The sequence below is a fragment of the Bubalus bubalis genome, chromosome 12 (assembly GCF_019923935.1).
Source record: "Bubalus bubalis isolate 160015118507 breed Murrah chromosome 12, NDDB_SH_1, whole genome shotgun sequence".
NCBI lineage: Eukaryota > Metazoa > Chordata > Mammalia > Artiodactyla > Bovidae > Bubalus > Bubalus bubalis.
This window is the reverse complement of record NC_059168.1, coordinates 6,643,137-6,660,150: the sequence shown is the minus strand read 5'-3', so window position 1 is coordinate 6,660,150 and position 17,014 is coordinate 6,643,137. Positions and strand designations below refer to the sequence as shown.

Genomic DNA, 17,014 nt, shown 5'->3' with positions numbered 1-17,014 from the left:
CCTCTCTGTTTGGCTGGCACTTTACTTTTGGCTGTCTGATTTCCTTGCATATCATGTGATGCGCTATGTCAGACTAACTGGGCATAAATGTATTAACCATTTGTTTCTGAGGCTTTGATATCCAGGCCTCGCTTGCTCTGAAAGGACTTCCCCTCCCCAGGCTAGCCAATTCCCAGAGCATGTGTTTTGAACAGAGTCCACACGCCAAATATGTCCTTTATCAGCTTTCACATTCTGGGCCACCCTTTACCTGCCCCAACCCACACACCAGACCACCAGGGACAGCCCCGTGCCCCAGAGCCCACTGAAATGATTCAGACGAGCTGCCACTAAGCCTACTTCCCCTGCCTCACCCATTCCTTCCACAGGAACCACAATAAGGGCTCTCTCCTCAGCCCCCTGACCCATACTGGTGCTTCCCCGTGTGACCCTACAAGGTACGGCACGCCCCTTCTCTTGGGATCTGTGAGTAACATGCCATCTTTCCAGTGACACTCATCTCTTGATCTGCTGGCCTCACCAGCCCTGAATAATAATAAAACCTACATTTTCATGTGGTTACTGGGGACAGGAAACACAGTCAGGTGAATTTCCAGCTCTGAGTAGAACATGGTTTTGCTGCTAATCTCATTCCCATCATGTTCTGAATCATTTCTGAGCCTTCTGGAGGCTAAATGAATGTTGTCCGACAGCAGGCTCAGAATGATCCGGAAAGTGCACCTGTATTTCCTGGACTGAGCAGGACTGTATTGGTGGGCTGCTCACCTCCATCCCCGTGGGGTAAGCAGGGCCTCGGCTGGAGTCCCATGAGCCAGGAGAACAAGCCCCAGAGAAGGCGACAGGACCACTTGGCTCCCATGTCTGGTGTTTGGTGCTTCCTCCCGTGTGGAGGGACCCCCATGAGTCACTCTGGTCCCCTCACAGATTCTAGATGAGTGGGGAGAGGAGCTGGACGCACGTGGCTCAGCGCTTCTCGGCAGTCAGGCTGTGCTCTGCACCCCCACCCCTAAAGACAAATATTTGCCCTGCCCCTTCCTCCCACGTTCTTGAAAAGAACTTGCCCCCAGCTGTTCTCAACTGTGCCGAGTTCTGGAATCCAGTCTTAGGCAACCCTTTGTGGCTGCACATCTAGGCCACCTTCTCTGGGAAATAATATTTAAACTCCTTGGTTTCCTCATCTCTCAAACATGAGTTACAGTATCCACCTTGCAGATTTTTTTTTTTTTTTTTGAGGATTAAATTAGGTAAAACATAGAAAATCTTGCACATTTACAGACACTTAAATGTCTGTTTCCCCTTGCCCATTCTTGCTTTTTTTCTCCTCTCTCTCCCACATCAACAGTTTTTCTCTCCAAGTCCCTGCCTCTGGCCAAGCAGCTCCTGGCCTCGCGGAGCCCAGGTCCTGGGCCTCCCTCAGGGCTTACAGCTGTGCCGTTTCTGAAGAAGCAGTAGTCAGCACCCCTGGGAGTCTCTCTGCAGGAGGGTTGATCTGGTTTTTCTCTGTCTGCCAAAGAATGAGGAAGTGGTTTCGGCAGGCAGCCAGGGAGGAGGAGGGTGGCTCCGTGGCCAGACCCGTGGGAGAGAGGCTATCAGGCCACCAGCACCACCATTGTGATGCCTGGAACGGGGGGCCCTACAACAGTACGAGGCGGCTCCTGACACCATAGCTGACAGAGGCTGCAGCCCGGGGATGGGGCAGCTGGGCTGCTTGCTCTCCAGTCAGGTCACCCCAGAACACTCTGCAGGGTGACAGTGTTCTCAGAGGCCAGTAGCTGCAACAAGGGGCCCCGATAAGATGGCATGAGTGACAGGTGCCAGTGGGGATGGAGGGGCGGACAAGAACAGGTAAGAAACCACAAAAGCTCAAGACCCGTTTCATGTCGGAGTGAGCCATGGTGAGAGCCATGGAAACCACCACAGCGAGTTTGGGAGCAGGATCAGGAAAAGGGAAAATCGAAGGGTCTCACTGAGGCCATCCCATTTGTTCACACAGGCTCGCAAGTCCCCGGAGAACTCAGGTCACACACGATTTATCCATCCCCCCAGCAGACACTTCCTCAGTGCCTGTGGGAGCTGGGGATACATCAGTGAGCAAGAACACCTCGCCGTCACGGTAGACAGACAACCCCACCTTCTCCGAGAAGCACCTATCTGCTCCTGAAGCATATGAAATGCTTGAGACATCAAATTTCATTTCTCACGCATAAATTATTGTTGATACCTGGTCCAGGTGTCCACTGTCATCGGCAGTCCTTGGGCTGGTGGGATGGGATGACCTCGGGCTTGTTTTTCCTATGAGCAGCAGAGAAGTGCAAGGTGGTCAGATGCTATCTCTCCTCGCCCCCACATTTTGTAGGAGGAGGTGAAAAAATTCACCTTAAGAAAGTGAAACCAATGGAATCAAAGTAAAATGGATGAGATCAGCCACATTAAGAAACCATCTTGTTTCTTTTTGTTTAATTTGGACTCAGGTGCTCAGAATTAGATTAATCAGAATCTTTGGTTCAGGGCACATACTCTTAAGCGGCCTGTTTCTTGACCTGTTTGATAAAAATAAAAGCCCACCACCCAGTATAAAAGCCAGGGCATTCTTGGTGGCTCAGTGATAAAGAATTCACTTGCAATGCAATGCAATACAGGGATGTGGGTTTGATCCCTGAATCGCAAAGACCCTCTGGAGAAGGAAATGGCAACCCACTCCAGTATTCTTGTCTGGGAAATCCCATGGACAGAGGAGCCTGGTGGGCTACAGTCCATGGGGCTGCAAACAGTTGTACCTGACTTAGTGACTAAACAACAGTGTGACAGCCAGCACTTGAGGAAACTTACACCTCCCTCCATATCTCCACCCTGGTCCTACCTGTCGCCTGATGACGTCACTATCCTGAAACTTACATTTCTCATTCTCCTGCTTTCTTAAGTGTCAGTCACTCAGCCGTGTCCAACTCTGTGTGACCCCATGGACTGTAGCCCACCAGGCTCCTCTGTCCATGGGATTCTCCAGGCCGGAATACTGGAGCAGGTTGCTATTCCCTTCTCCAGGGGATCTTCCCAACCCGGGGATCAAACCTGGGTCTCCCACATCGCAGGCGGATTCTTTACCAGCTGAGCCACCAGGGAAGCCTGCTTTCTTAAAAGTACAGGCAATTTTTAACGCTTCAAATCACATATGTGCTCTTTAAATACAGATACATTCACATACAGTTAAAATAGTTTTATCGTATGTGTTCAGATACAAATTTGAATGTATGTGAATATATGTGCATGTATGTATTTAGAGAGTTTAGTTTTAGTTGTTTTCCACTTTCTATAAAAGAATGTATGTGCGTGCTCGGTTTTGTCCAACTCTTTGCAACACCATGAAGTAGCCTGCCAGGTTCCTCTGTCCATGGGATTTCCCAGGCAAGAATGCTGGAATTGCCATTTCCTTCTCCAGGGGATCTTCCCAACCTGGGGCTCAAACCTCAGGTATCCTGCATTGGCAGGGAGGTTCTTTACCGCTGAGCCACCAGGGAAGATCATATAAAAGGACATCATTCTATAAATCAATGTTTCTGGGATTTGATATTTCTTCAAGAATATCTTTCTAAGAGTCAACTGCAGGTAGCTGTCACTTACTCATGTTCACCTTTGCAGAAGATTGCACTGTGCTATGACATCTGTTTATGTAGCCATTGTCTTGTCTAGTGGGTATCTGCGTTGCTTCTACGCTCTGACGGAAACTTTTATAGAGAGATTGGTGTGAGGAATGTCCTGCACACATGACTGGTGTAAGCAACGGTCAGCACACGGCCAGTCTTGTTCCACGCGCATCACTCCCACTCCAGTGCTAGACTGTGCATGCGTGCTAAGTCGCTTCTGTCATGTCTCACTCTCTGCAGCCCCATGGACTGTAGCCCACCAGGCTCCTCTGTCCAAAGGATTCTTCAGGCAAGAATACGGAGTGGGTTGCTATTTCCTCCTCCAGGGGATCTTCCCAACCCAGGGATCAAACCCACATCTCCTAAGTCTCCTACATGGGGAGGCAGGTTCTTTGCCACTAAGGCCACCCAGGAAGCCCAGGTGTCCCACTTACCCCTGGATATGATCATAAATCTGTGCCCCAGACTCCCCGAGTATCTCCCACTTTCTCTGACGCCACGACCCAGACTTCATATCTTCAGAGAGGAGAGGAAATGCGTAAGGGAGCTGTCGGGTAGAGTCTGGTAGCGGTGGCTCTCCAGGCTGCAGACTGCTCCGTTTCTGGGCCGTGGCTGAAGCCGCCCAGATCTGAAGGTGGGGTGAAGAGCCCGCAAGGAGGGGCCCCAGGAGGGAAGCAGGATGAACGCCACGTGGCCGCCGAGCTGAAGACCCAGCAAAGGAGAAACACCTGGAGCAGCCGTTCACAAGGCTCTGACCTGTCCACCATCTCCAACCTCACTTTCCACTCCTTCACGTGAAAGTTCCTGATGGATGCAAAAGACCTCTGCCTGCTCCATCTCATGTCTCTCTCCTCACCAGCTTTAAAAACAGGCAAAGAAGGGGAGATGATAGTAACAGGGAATCTAAAATGAAGGGTCAAAACCACCCATCATCTCCTTGTCTAAACCAGCCATCTGCAAACCTTTTCTGTAAAGGGCCAGAGGGTAAATTCTCCAGCCAGAGCTCCACTACTCAGCCCCACCTTCAAAGAGCCAGGGTAGCCGTGGACGGTCCATCCACAGACAGGCCTTCCTGTGTCCTGATAAAACTGAATTTATAGAAACAGAGGCCATGTTGGATTTGGCCAGAAAACTCATTTGCTGGCCTTTGGTCTAAACAATACAACTATATTTACTTCTGTCTATTCCTAGGTGTGTTTTGTTTTGTTTTGTTTTTGCCTTGCCACTCAGCTTGTAGGATCTTAGTTTCTCCAACCAGAGATGAAACCCGACCTCCACAGCAATGAAAGCCCTGGGGTCCTAACCACTGGACTGCCAGGGAATCCCCACTATGGTTTTTGATTATTAAAGAGCCAAAGACTCAAAAAAATAAATAAATAAATAAACAAAAAGAGCAAAAGACTCTATTAAAGACTCCAGGGTCAGGCCTGTTACTATCCCCATTTTTCAGATAAGAAGACTGATCTACCATGAGATGAAAGGGCTCGTGCAGGATCACGAAGGCAGCTTGATGTGAACCTAAGAAACATGTGTTCAAAGTCTCTGGGTTTTGTTTTTCTCCTTGTCTCAATGCAAACAAATTTTAACATCGCTGCAACCATTTAAACTGACTGCATGGGCCCAGGACGCAAGAGTGGCTCCTCTCTTGCTCTCTGTGCGTCCCACACGCGAATCATATGGACTTCCCCTATGCACCCTCTGCTCCAGGCCCAAGATTGTTCTAATCCTTAGGTCAGAAGGGCTCCACCTGCTAGCTTATTAAGAGGAAATGTCTTTAACCTGAGGGCCTGTGAGGTCAGGGCCGAAACTGGTTTCTCAGGTAACCAATAAGCCAATCTGCATCAGTTCCCTTTAGAACCCGTAGCTTCCTGCTCTTCCCTGGTAGCTCAGCTTAAGGAATCTGCCTGAAACACAGGAGACTCAGGTTCAACCCCCGGGTTGGAAAGATCCCCTGAGAAGGAAGTGGTAACCCACTCCAGTATTCTTGCCTGGGAAATCCCATGGACAGAGGAGCCTGGTGGGCTGCAGTCCATGGGGTGGCCAAGAATCGGACACGACTGAGCAACCAACACTTCCTGCTCCCCCAGGAGTGAAGACTGCCACTCTGTGCTGCTAGCCCGCCACGGTGGGCGGTGGCTCCAGGCCACTTGGCCCCATCCAACAAGCCACTCACGTCTCTGCCACCGTTTCCAAGCTTTCTTGGGTCTCCAGGCTGGGCAATTACAAGGCTTGCAGACCTGTGGGGTGCAGTCCAACTGTGTAAGACAACTTCTGTTTCGCATACAAACTTACTTTAATATTATAAATATCCTGGTCTCAGAATCTTGATAATTATCATTTATTACTGAGGCATAATGTTTCATTATCAGGGTGGTAAGTTTCACTGAACGTTATCTCCTATTTTACTGGATCAGGTCCTAAGTTCCCAGGAATAGCAAGCAGTACTGGGCATCTCTATGGTCCTCATAGTGGGGTACTGCAGAGGGGAGACTTGTGGCATTTGCCAATTTCTGTGATGTAAATTCTCCCACCGGAGTTGGTTTTAAGCTACAGTATGACATCACTGAACAGAGAGGAGATACACACTGGCCCTTTAAGAAGGCTCAAGCTGGCCCCAGGTGGTGCAGTGGTAAAGAACCTGCCTGCCAACAGGAGACGCGGGAGACTCTGTTTCGATCCCTGGGTCAGGAAGATCCCTTGGGGTAGGAAATGGCAACCCACTCCAGTAATCTTGCCTGGAAAATTCCATAGATGCAGGAGCCTGGAGGGCTACAGTCCACGGGGTCACAAAGAGTCAGATGTGACTGAACCCACACGCACAGGACTGGAAGCTGGCCCCAGCACCCCGCTGGCATCGCGGGTATACCTTGTCACCTCCCAGTGCCAATGTATACACGGTATCACAGGGTGTGAGGGTGACTGTTTTGTAATGATCTTGGTATCACCTTTTAACACTGGATAGCAGATGATGAGATGGTTGCATGGCATCACCAACTCAATGGACATGAGTTTGAGCAAACTCCAGGAGATCCTGAAGGACAGGGAAGCCTGGTGTGCTGCAGTCCATGGGGTCACAAAGAGTTAGACAGGACTTAGCAACTGAATGACAGCAAAAGTGTGTGAGTGCTTCTTTAATTCATCTCTGATTATTACGGAAACCATAGTTCCTCGGTGCTTGTTTCCTCTGCAATTCTTTACTCATGTTCTTTCATCTGTTCAGTTCTGACACCTTTCCTAAAACCTTGAATCCCTCTGCAAATTATAGTTATTAATGCCTTGATTTTGCTTGATGCAGTTTCTTTGACATTTTGCTTTTATTGTTCTATTATGCAGAAATTGTAACATAATGAATCCTGTCCATCTATTGCTATAAAGAGAATTCATCCTATTTTCTTCTATTCTACAAATAATTATTAAATGCCCAGTGAACAGCAGGCTTGATTCTAGGTACTGGGAATATAGTAGGGACCAAAATAACATCTCTGCCCTCAAGGATCTCCCATGCTGGTGGGGAAAACAGATATAAAATAAACAAGCAAATATAAAACGGAAGGTCTGGTGTGGGTAAGAGCGAAAATGGCACAAAGCACAGCTGGTGGGGGGACACAGAAGGATGGAAGTAGAGGGGCTCTTGTTTAACTTATACGCAGAGGACATCATGGGAAACGTTGGGCCGGAAGAAGCACAAGCTGGAATCAAGATTGCCGGGAGAAATATCAATAACCTCAGATATGCAGATGACACCACCCTTATGGCAGAAAGCGAAGAGGAACTAAAAAGCCTCTTGAAGAAAGTGAAAGAGGAGAGTGAAAAAGTTGGCTTAAAGCTCAACATTCAGAAAATGAAGATCATGGCATCCAGTCCCATCACTTCATGGCAAATAGATGGGGAAACAGTGGAAACAGTGTCAGACTTTATTTTTGGGGGCTCCAAAATCACTGCAGATGGTGACTGCAGCCATGAAATTAAAAGACGCTTACTCCTTGGAAGAAAAGTTATGACCAACCTAGATAGCATATTCAAAAGCAGAGACATTACTTTGCCAACAAAGGTCCATCTAGTCAAGGCTATTGTTTTTCCTGTGTGGATGTGAGAATTGGACTGTGAAGAAAGCTGAGCGCTGAAGAATTGATGCTTTTGAATGGTGGTGTTGGAGAAGACTCTAGAGAGTCCCTTGGACTGCAAGGAGATCCAACCAGTCCATTCTAAAGGAGATCAGTCCTGGGTGTTCTTTGGAAGGACTGATGCTAAAGCTGAAAGTCCAATACTTTGGCCACCTCATGCAAAGAGTTGACTCATTGGAAAAGACTCTGCTGCTGGGAGGGATTGGGGGCAGGAGGAGAAGGGGACAACAGAGGGTGAGTGGCTGGATCACATCACCGACTCGATAGACATGAGTTTGAGTGAACTCCGGGAGTTGGTGATGGACAGGGAGGCCTGGCATGCTGTGTTTCATGGGGTTGCAAAGAGCTGGACATGACTGAGCTACTGAACTGAACTGAACTATAATGGCCTTTGGGAAGATCACATTTGAACAAAGACTTGAATAGGTAAAGGAGTGAGTCATGCCAATTTTTCTGCAATTTGATTTTTAAATTTAACTCATTAACTTAGCAGGAATTTATTTTTGGTATATTATATAAAAGAGGCTGTGATTTTTTTCCTCACAATGTGTATAAATCATCTCAACACTCTTCCTCTTTATTTTCAGAAGTTTAATTATGAAAGCTGAATCCATTTCTCCATTTACTGATACGTTATGTATTTTTCAGACCATCTATTTGAAATTACCATTTTCTGGATCATCCTTTTAAAAAGCATTTACTAATTCTTGAAGATTCTTCCTCTTTAGTATTTCTAAATCATCCTTTCCAGTTTCGAGATAAAATCCCACCTTTCCAAAAGGAAAACCACGCCTTTACTATTTTTGTATCTAGAACATCTGCCATAGAACATAGTCAACATAGAACTTTTAACACATTTTTATGAAATGAATAAATGAATTTCAAAACTCATTTTGATGTTTTCAACTCTTATTCAAAGAGCGCCTCACACCCACCCACACACACACTGGTTCCCGTGATCTGGTTTCACAGTAAACATTACGTGGACATTTCAGTCTTTCACTACAAACCCACTATAAACACAGTAGTTTTGGTAAATAACTGAGGAAAAGAACAGCATCCTTCACAAAGCTGAGCCGCTTCCGTTGGAAAGGACATGGTTTGATTTGAACTATTTTATTTCCTTTATTTTACTCAGATAGGATTGCGAGTCTGGATGGCCAGTCTTTAACTCCATCAAACCATAGGCTTTTCCAGTTCTGCATTTATACCGTCTGTGCATCCATATGCCCCCCAGAACCAAGACGATGAGGGACAGCGGGGCAAGCATGATCTCCCAGGAGAACGTGGTGGCTGTAGGAAGAACAGACACACATGAGAGGTGAACAAGCTCCTGTGGCCAAATGGGACACTGCCGTGCACTCTACAGAGAAGGAAATGGTGTTTGATTCTTCTGACAGATATGCACTGATTTTCAGAAGGTATGTCCCTTATGCCCGGATCAAGGGTACTTGAGCATGATATTGGTGGCATTATGGAAACAAGGAAGGTAAACAGGAATTTCCTGGCAATCCAGTGGTTCACTAGAAAAGCCCCTGAAGCTGGGCGAGACTGAAGGCAAAAGGAGAAGGGGATGGCAGACGATGAGTTGGTTGGATGGCATCACCAACTCAATGGACATGAGTTTGAGCAAACTCTGGGAGATGGTAGAGGACAGGGAAGCCTGGCGTGCTGCAGTCCGTGAGGTCACAAAGAGTCAGACATAGTGACTGAACAGCCAGTGGTTAAGACTCCAAGCTTCCAGTGTAGGGGGCATGGGTTTGATCGCTGGTTGGGGAAGATCCCATGCGCCCCACAGTGGGTAAAGAAATAAATAACAACAACAACAAAGTCAGGTGGAACAAATATCCAGCAGAGAGAAGCAGTGTAGATTTCAGCGGGGGGCGGGGCATGTGTCAAGGTCTAATTTTGTTCCACCTGCTGGACTGTATGCAGTAAGGGGTCTACCGAGGTCTTTGCTGGCTATGATGTGGCCAGGGTATAATAGGTCCTTTTCCAGGGAGCCTGGGTGTCAGGAAGAGCCAGTAAAGTAACAAAGGAAAAGAAACATTTGGGATAAAGGAGCTTTAGGTGTCAAGATTATTGCCTGGATCCAGCTATTTTTAATTCTGTTCCTTTGCAGCTCTGTGTTACGAAAATATAGGAAGCAAGTGTTGATTAAAAGTTAACAAGTGCTGCGGGAGAGGGATAAATTGGGAGGTTGGAAGTGGCATATACACACTATATAGAATAGATAACTAACAAGGACATACTGTACAGCACAGGGAACTCTACCCAATACTCTGTAATAACCCATATGGGAAAAGAATCCAGAAAAGAATAGATACATGTGTATGTGTAACTGAATCACTGAGCTGTACACCTGAAAGTAATACAACATCATAAACCACCTATACTCCAAAATATAATAAAAATTAAATTTTAGAAAGTTAACAAGTATATTTTAACACTTTAAAATGGTGACTGTTGTGGTATGTGAATAATATCTCAATAAAATAAATATAAAAGCACAAAAAAGAGTAAAGATGGAATTAGAGAAGGTGTAGTTCAGACGTAGAGAACAAACGTATAGATACCAAGAGGGAACAGTAGGGGTGGGGGATGAACTGGGAAGTTGGGATTGACATATATACACGATTGACACTGTATAAAACATGATTAATGAGAATCTACTGTATAGCACAGGAAACTCTACTCAGTGCTCCGTGGTGACCTAAAAGGGAAGAAAATCCAAAATAGGAGGCGATAAATGTAAACATATAGCTGATTCACTTTGCTGTACAGCAGAAATGAATACACGGTAAAGCAACTACACTCCAATAAAAATTGATGAAAAGGTTAACAAGTATATTACTTGTTAGATTCACAAAAGAGGCTCTGATTATTGATCACACATGGATGAGGAGGCCAGAATTCTACATTTCTGAGATACTATTTATCCTACTCTGCAGATTTTCGGGAAAAAACACATTCTCAGGCAATTTCTCCAGATGATTCTTGCATCTTAAAATTCCACAAACCGAGTGAAGCTTTCGTTTTTGGAGCAACTATTGGGAGGCACCTCTGAGCCCTGGTGGACGCTTTCAGCTGTGAGCTCTGTGGTCAGTCAGTCTTTGGCCTCCCCCCGAAAGAATTTCACTGGGTAGGTCTGGGGGTGAACCCAGGATTCTGCATTGTCAACCAGTGGCTCAAGCAGGGCATGCTGGTGTGTACAGAGAATGGTTGCAGAGAAGTTACACTGTGTGGTCATTCCTGCCCTAAGGCTTATCCAGATCCTCAACTGTCCATTAAAAGCTTGCCTGATGTTTCAAGTTAAGGAATTCAGCGCTTTTCTCTGTATGGGAAGATGCAAGAGTCTGGGCTAACTAAAACCGATCCTTCCTATACATCTCAGCTTTCTGGGGCCAGTATCTGGTGGTTTTTCACATCCTCCCCCCACCCACCCCCAGCTCCTCCATGGTCACTGTAGGAAGTGGGTGCAGCCTGGTGGGGGCCTGGATCATAGGTATTGTTCTTTCTGGGTGCCCTCCAGAAATAACTCTTAACTTAAAAAAAAAAAAAAAAAAAAAAACTTGTCTGCAACTGCCTCCTCTGCAAACACCCAAATGTAGGGGGGCTTGTGTTTACTGATTGTGCTGATGGCCCAGAAGTCAGGGTAAGGTCCCCAGTGGGAATCACTTTGTCTCTTCCCTTCTTGTCCTTCAAGCAGCTGACAGACTACATCACTCACACCTCCCTTTTCTGCTCAGCACTCAAACACTGAGAAGAAATCAATCTTTCAAAATGATTTTTTTTAATTTTGAAAGTTGCTCAGTGGTGTCCAACTCTTTGCAACCCCATGGACTATAACAGTCCATGGAATTCTCCAGGCCAGAATACTGGAGTGGGTAGCCTTTCCCTTCTCCAGGGGATCTTCCCAACCCAGGGATCAAACCCAGGTCTCCCACGTTCCAGGAGGATTCTTTACCAGCTGAGCCACGTCAAAAGGATAAATCAGGTTTTTCTTTCCTCCTCGTTTCAATGTTCTTCCATGAGCAGTGAGTTGATCTAGCTACAGTCTTGCACTTTATTTCCTAATGTTGTTGTTTAGTCACTCAGTTTTGTCCAATTCCTTGTGCCCCATGGACTATAGCCTGCCAGGCTCCTCTCTCCATGGGATTTTCCAGGCAAGAATAGTGGAGTGGGTGGCCATTCCCTTCTCCAGGGGATCTGCCCAACCCAGGGATCAAACCCCTTTCTCCTGCATCACAGGCAGATTCTTTACCACTAAGCAACCAGAGAAGCCCTATTTCCTGGTGACTGATGGCTTTAACCCTAAAACCACCTGAGCTCTGGGTACCTCCCAATCCCCAGTCCTGGGAGGATGAAGTTTCTCAACCTCAGGATGAAAAACCTACCACCCACCTCGAGGGGTCAGGGAAGCACACTGGCCCTGCTGATCCGGCAGAACCACAGGAGACACAGGGTTTTGTTTTGTTTTTTAACCTATCCCAGAACCATTTTGTCTTTTTTCCAAAAAATCAGCTTCCTCTTTAAATTTTCCTTTGAGTATAATCTCCCAAAGCCAGCCTCCACCCTACCAAAAACATTCACAAATACGGAGAGATGTGTTTTCTGAGCTCCACTAACAGAAAACTCACAGATTCACCTAAGTAACCACCTGATGAACCAGGACCTTTGTTTCACATCCACAGAGCACCCAACACTTGTCTTTTCCTTTCATGACCCGCCCCCCAAATCCATACCTTCTTTGACCGTGGTACGAAGCGTCTGGGAACTCATCGTATTACGGACAACACATTTAAAATCCGTGTGCAAATCCTCTCTTCTGACAGGATCAAAAATCAGTGGCACTTCAATGTAGTTCTCATTGTTTTCTGAGTATGCCCTGAGTGAGAAAACAGTTCAATATCCGCTGTCAAAGGCCAGCTTGTCTTCTCAATATAGACACCTACACATCCTCAGAGCTCCGCTGGACTTAAACTGATGGCACGATTTACCAAGTTAGGGCGACTTGCCATTACAGTTGTTATTTACTTGGGAGATCTTCTAAGCCTATTCCTGAAGATAAGAGTAACTCTCAAGATGCTGGTCGCTGTGATAGGATGCTTGTGACAATGTGAACTTACAGAAGCCAGCTTCTTTGGATAAACAAGTGGGGTTGGGGGGGCTCACTTTTTAAGGCTCTTGATGAACAATGAACCATTGGTGGGAACAGAAATGTCTAGTCTGGGGAAATTGGACTGCATGACCAACCAATCATTTGCATATTGAAGGGAGGGAGGGAGTTTCCAGGAATCCCATCCTCTTCTGCATCTGCTCTCATCACCATTCACTGCCAGCTCTCACTCTGGAAGTTCAAGTTCAGAACCAAGGGCAGCAGACGCGGGGGAGAGCTCTAGTCAACATCACTGCCATTTGTAATGTTACAGGAATCCAAAGATGCTTCACATTATTTATTAGTACAAATAAAAATATCGTGGCTGTGGATCCACTAGGACTATTTTTCTTTCTCATCTATGGGGGGGAAAATAGGCTCCTTTAAGTAAATGGATAGTATGAGCAAGCTGGCATGTGGCATGTGAGTCCTGCCCAAACTTCCTGCAATGAGGATCCACAAGCAAAAGGTCGTGCTAACCACACCTAATTTCTATCCACTAAACTGCATCTAGAAAGGTCATGTTGGATAGATCTTTCCAAAAAGACAAGAATTTGGCAGGCAAAAATTCAGAGTACTGACACTACAATTTAAAAATCCTTTATAAAAAATAAATTAAAATCCTTTATAATTTGGAATATGGAAGGGTCTGCCTTCCTCACACAAAAATGGTTCCCATTTACAAGGCATGACTGTTCTGCGTTCAGAGGGAGAAAATGTTTTCCAGAGAAGAAGGCTTATGAGAACAGAGTTCTCGCTTTCTTTCATAGCATCCTTCCTTAGAGACTGTGGTAGTCCACGGTTTCCTGAGAAATAGGCGGGGCTCAGATCCAGCTGCTACATCTCAGGGTCTCTTTAAGGGCTATGAAAATGTTGGACTCCCAGGTTGCAAAGTCAGGAATGGACACATGTTAGCTCAAAGTATTTGTTTGAAAACTGCAACACGAGAGAAAAATGTTTAATTAAACAACTAGAAGAGGCAACACCAACCAAGTATTAGGCTGCTACTCAACTCATAGCATTACAAGCCTTGATTCTCAAGAGCAGTTGGTGATTCTTAGCAAAGCTCAATGTCAAACATGCTAAAAATCCAACAGGTTAGAATAAATATATATATATAGGTTTGTACTGTGGGGTGTGTGTGTACGTCATATAGGACACTGTCTGTACAAGGAAGTGACGTCTGTGGAGGGTCACAACAGCTGTGCCCAGGGGACAAGGAAGATCCGCCCCATCACTTACTGGCGCTCGCCCTCAGTCACGCGGCCCCCGTGGTAGGCATCCTCTATGAAGGTGTCGTTGGCCATCCACCACAGCAGAGTGGTTGTGTGTATGCCAGCTCCCAGAAACACCTTACATGGGATTGTCAGCCTTGACCCTGTGACAGCAAGACAGCGCATCAGACGTCAGAACCCAGCTGGCGGACAGGGGTCACGTGTCATGCGGAGTGAATAAGTCAGATAGAGAAGGAGAAATATTATATGACATCCCTTATATGTGGATGAGCAGTGGGCCTTTCACTTCTTCTCAGACACCCTCAACACACTTATTTTTTCTTAGAAGGAATGTTAGTTCCCTTAAGCTTTCACCTTGAGCATCAGTATTTACTAAGCATCTCCAGCTCCTTCCTCGTGGCAGACGGAAAGCCAGAGGCAAACAGCTTCCCAAGGCCACTGGGCTCCTACAGAGCATTCCAAAGTCCCAGGCCACCTTCCTCCACAATTCATTCTCGCTGCCTCCAAAAATCCGGGTGTGTGTGTGCATTCTCTTTGCCCACTGCTGGTCTCGGCTCTCCTGTTTGCCCAGGGCGCTCTCCACCCAGGTCGTGCTCATCTGCGATTAACCCTTTCAAAGGTCACTGTGTTTTACATTCATAGTCCAAAAGGATGCAAGCACCTCAGTGTTCACTGCTGCACCATTTACAATAGCCAGGACATGGAAGTCACCTAACTGTCCACAGAGGAATGGATAAAGAGGATGTGGTACATATATACAAGGGAATATTGTGTGTGTGTGTGTGTGAGTTGCTCAGTCGTGTCTGACTCTTTGTGACCCTACAGACTGTAGTTCGCCAGGCTCCTCTGTTCATGGGACTCTCTAGGCAAGAACACTAGAGTGGGTTTCCATTCCCGTCTCCAGGTTAATCTTTTTGACCCAGGGATTGAATCTGCATTGCAGGCAGATTCTTTACCATCCGAGCCACCAGGGAAGCCCAAAGATGTGGCACATATATACAATGGACTATCACTAAGCCATATAAAAGAACAAAATAACTCCATTTGCAGCAATGTGGATAGACCTGGAGATTGTCATGCGGAATGAAGTGAGTCAGACAGAGAAGGAGGAATATTACATGACATCCCTTATATGTGGAGTGTAAAAAGAAATGATACAAATGAACTTACAAAACACAAACAGGCTCACAGACTTAGAGACTGAACTTACGGTTGCTGCAGGGAAGAAGCGGGGGAAGGGATAGTTAAGGAGTTTGGGATGAACAAGTACACACTGCGATATTTAAAATGGATCAAACAAGGACCTACCGCACAGCACAGGGGACTCTGCTCAATGTCATGTGGCAGCCTGGGGGGGAGGGGAGTTGGGGGAGAATGGACACATGTATGTGCATGGCTGAGCCCCTTCTGTTCACCTGAAACCATCACAACATTGTTAATTGACGACACCCCAATACAAAATCAAAACTTCTTTCAAAAGAAAAAGCCACTGCGTTTTACATGAGGGGTGCCTTCTACAGTTGTGCGACGTGATGGTCCTGAGTCCCTTGCCTCAATCACTCTAAGTTTTTTTTTTTAGTCACCAAAGTGGGGAACAAAAGAAGAAATCCTTCCCATGCGTATCTTCCTCGAGTGATGGGCCTCCCTGGGGCATGGCCTTTAGCCCCCCTGGCCCCACTTCAGGCTCAGAAAACCTGCTTTTGTTCTTCCTGCACACCTCTCTGACCTTAAAAGATTTCTCAGGCAGAAGCAGCCCATTCAATCCAGCCACAAGTGACTCTGCCAGGCACATCCATGCGTGCAAAGCAACGGGGTGGGAGGTACAGTTTTGCGGGCTGGGGAACATGGAGGAGCCAGGGTCAGCACTGACCTGGGTCCCCACCGCCCCAGGCTTCCAGAAGGCTCTTCTGAGAGCCAAGATAGCCTTGGGAGCTGCAACTCAGGTGTCAGACCACAACCCTAGCATCTGCAAGAGCCCCCCTAGGCTCCATGGTCACCAATTAAAGTTTAAAATATAAATGCTAGTTGCTCAGTTGTGTCCAACTCTGCAACCCCACAGACTGTAGCCCACCAGGCTCTTCCATGCCTGGGCTTCTCCAGGCAAGAACACTGGAGAATACTGTTTGAACCACCAGGGAAGCCTCAAGAATACTGGAGTGGGTAGTCATTCCCTTCTCCAGGGCATCTTCCCAATCCAGGGATCAAATCCAGGTCTCCTGCATTGCAGGCAGATTCTTTACCATCTGAGCCACCAGGAAAGCCCTTAAAATATAAGCCTAAGACCAAACAGAAGAGATAGGTAGGTAGGTAGATAGATGGATGGATGGATGGATGGATGGATAGATAAATGATTGATGGATCAATAGACATGTGATTGATAGATGGATAGATAGAACTCTGCAGCCAGGGTTTAATAAATGAGCATAAGACCTAAAAAACGATTATATAAAAACAAACACACACAAAAGGTGCAGGCCTCGCAGACACACAGGCCTGAGTCTGAACCCCAGCCAGACTCAACTGAGACTTTTTGACAGACACTGAGGCAATGACCCCCGCCACCCTCACCCCAGGCATCTTTTCTTCTGGAAAATGGGAGAAATAAGACCATCCCACAGGGTTGATGTTGGCATTGAAAGACATCTTATTAGACTTCACAGTGTTTGATAAGAAAGTGTGTGCTGGCCGGAACAGTGAAAGGGTGAAAAACGAAAACCTCTGACAAGCATTACCTCCCTTGACCCACTGACCTGATAGGAAGCCATAAGAAACTGTCTCCAGGGAGCCAGCAGGGCAGTCTGAGCCTTGGGTGTAATGCCAGCATTAGCCACATGTTGGTGACGTGAATTATTAATA

At 46.5% G+C, this 17,014-nt stretch overlaps 1 protein-coding gene and 1 long non-coding RNA gene across 7 annotated transcripts in view; both read right to left on the bottom strand.

The window, feature by feature from the left end:
- Positions 1 to 492: 492 nt before the first annotated feature.
- Positions 493 to 5,563, bottom strand: LOC123328400. 2 transcript variants are annotated; one of them, XR_006543196.1, is made up of 4 exons: positions 5,110 to 5,563; positions 4,076 to 4,500; positions 2,222 to 2,292; positions 493 to 1,504 (listed from the first exon to the last, which is right to left on the bottom strand). It is a non-coding gene; the product is annotated as an uncharacterized LOC123328400 (long non-coding RNA). The 2 variants fall into 2 exon arrangements; XR_006543195.1 differs by having other exon boundaries at positions 4,076 to 5,553.
- Positions 5,564 to 8,341: 2,778 nt separating this feature from the next.
- Positions 8,342 to 17,014, bottom strand: part of IL1R2 (interleukin 1 receptor type 2) — a 37,363-nt gene continuing 28,690 nt past the window's right edge. For all 5 annotated transcript variants that reach the window (XM_006054061.3, XM_006054060.3, XM_044925710.1 and 2 more), the window contains exons 7-9: positions 14,166 to 14,301; positions 12,511 to 12,653; positions 8,342 to 9,058 (exon numbers count right to left, since the gene is read on the bottom strand). In XM_006054061.3, coding sequence (XP_006054123.3) covers positions 8,877 to 9,058; positions 12,511 to 12,653; positions 14,166 to 14,301 — 461 coding nt within the window. In that variant the 3' untranslated portion in view covers positions 8,342 to 8,876. The remainder of the gene's footprint in view (positions 9,059 to 12,510; positions 12,654 to 14,165; positions 14,302 to 17,014) is intronic.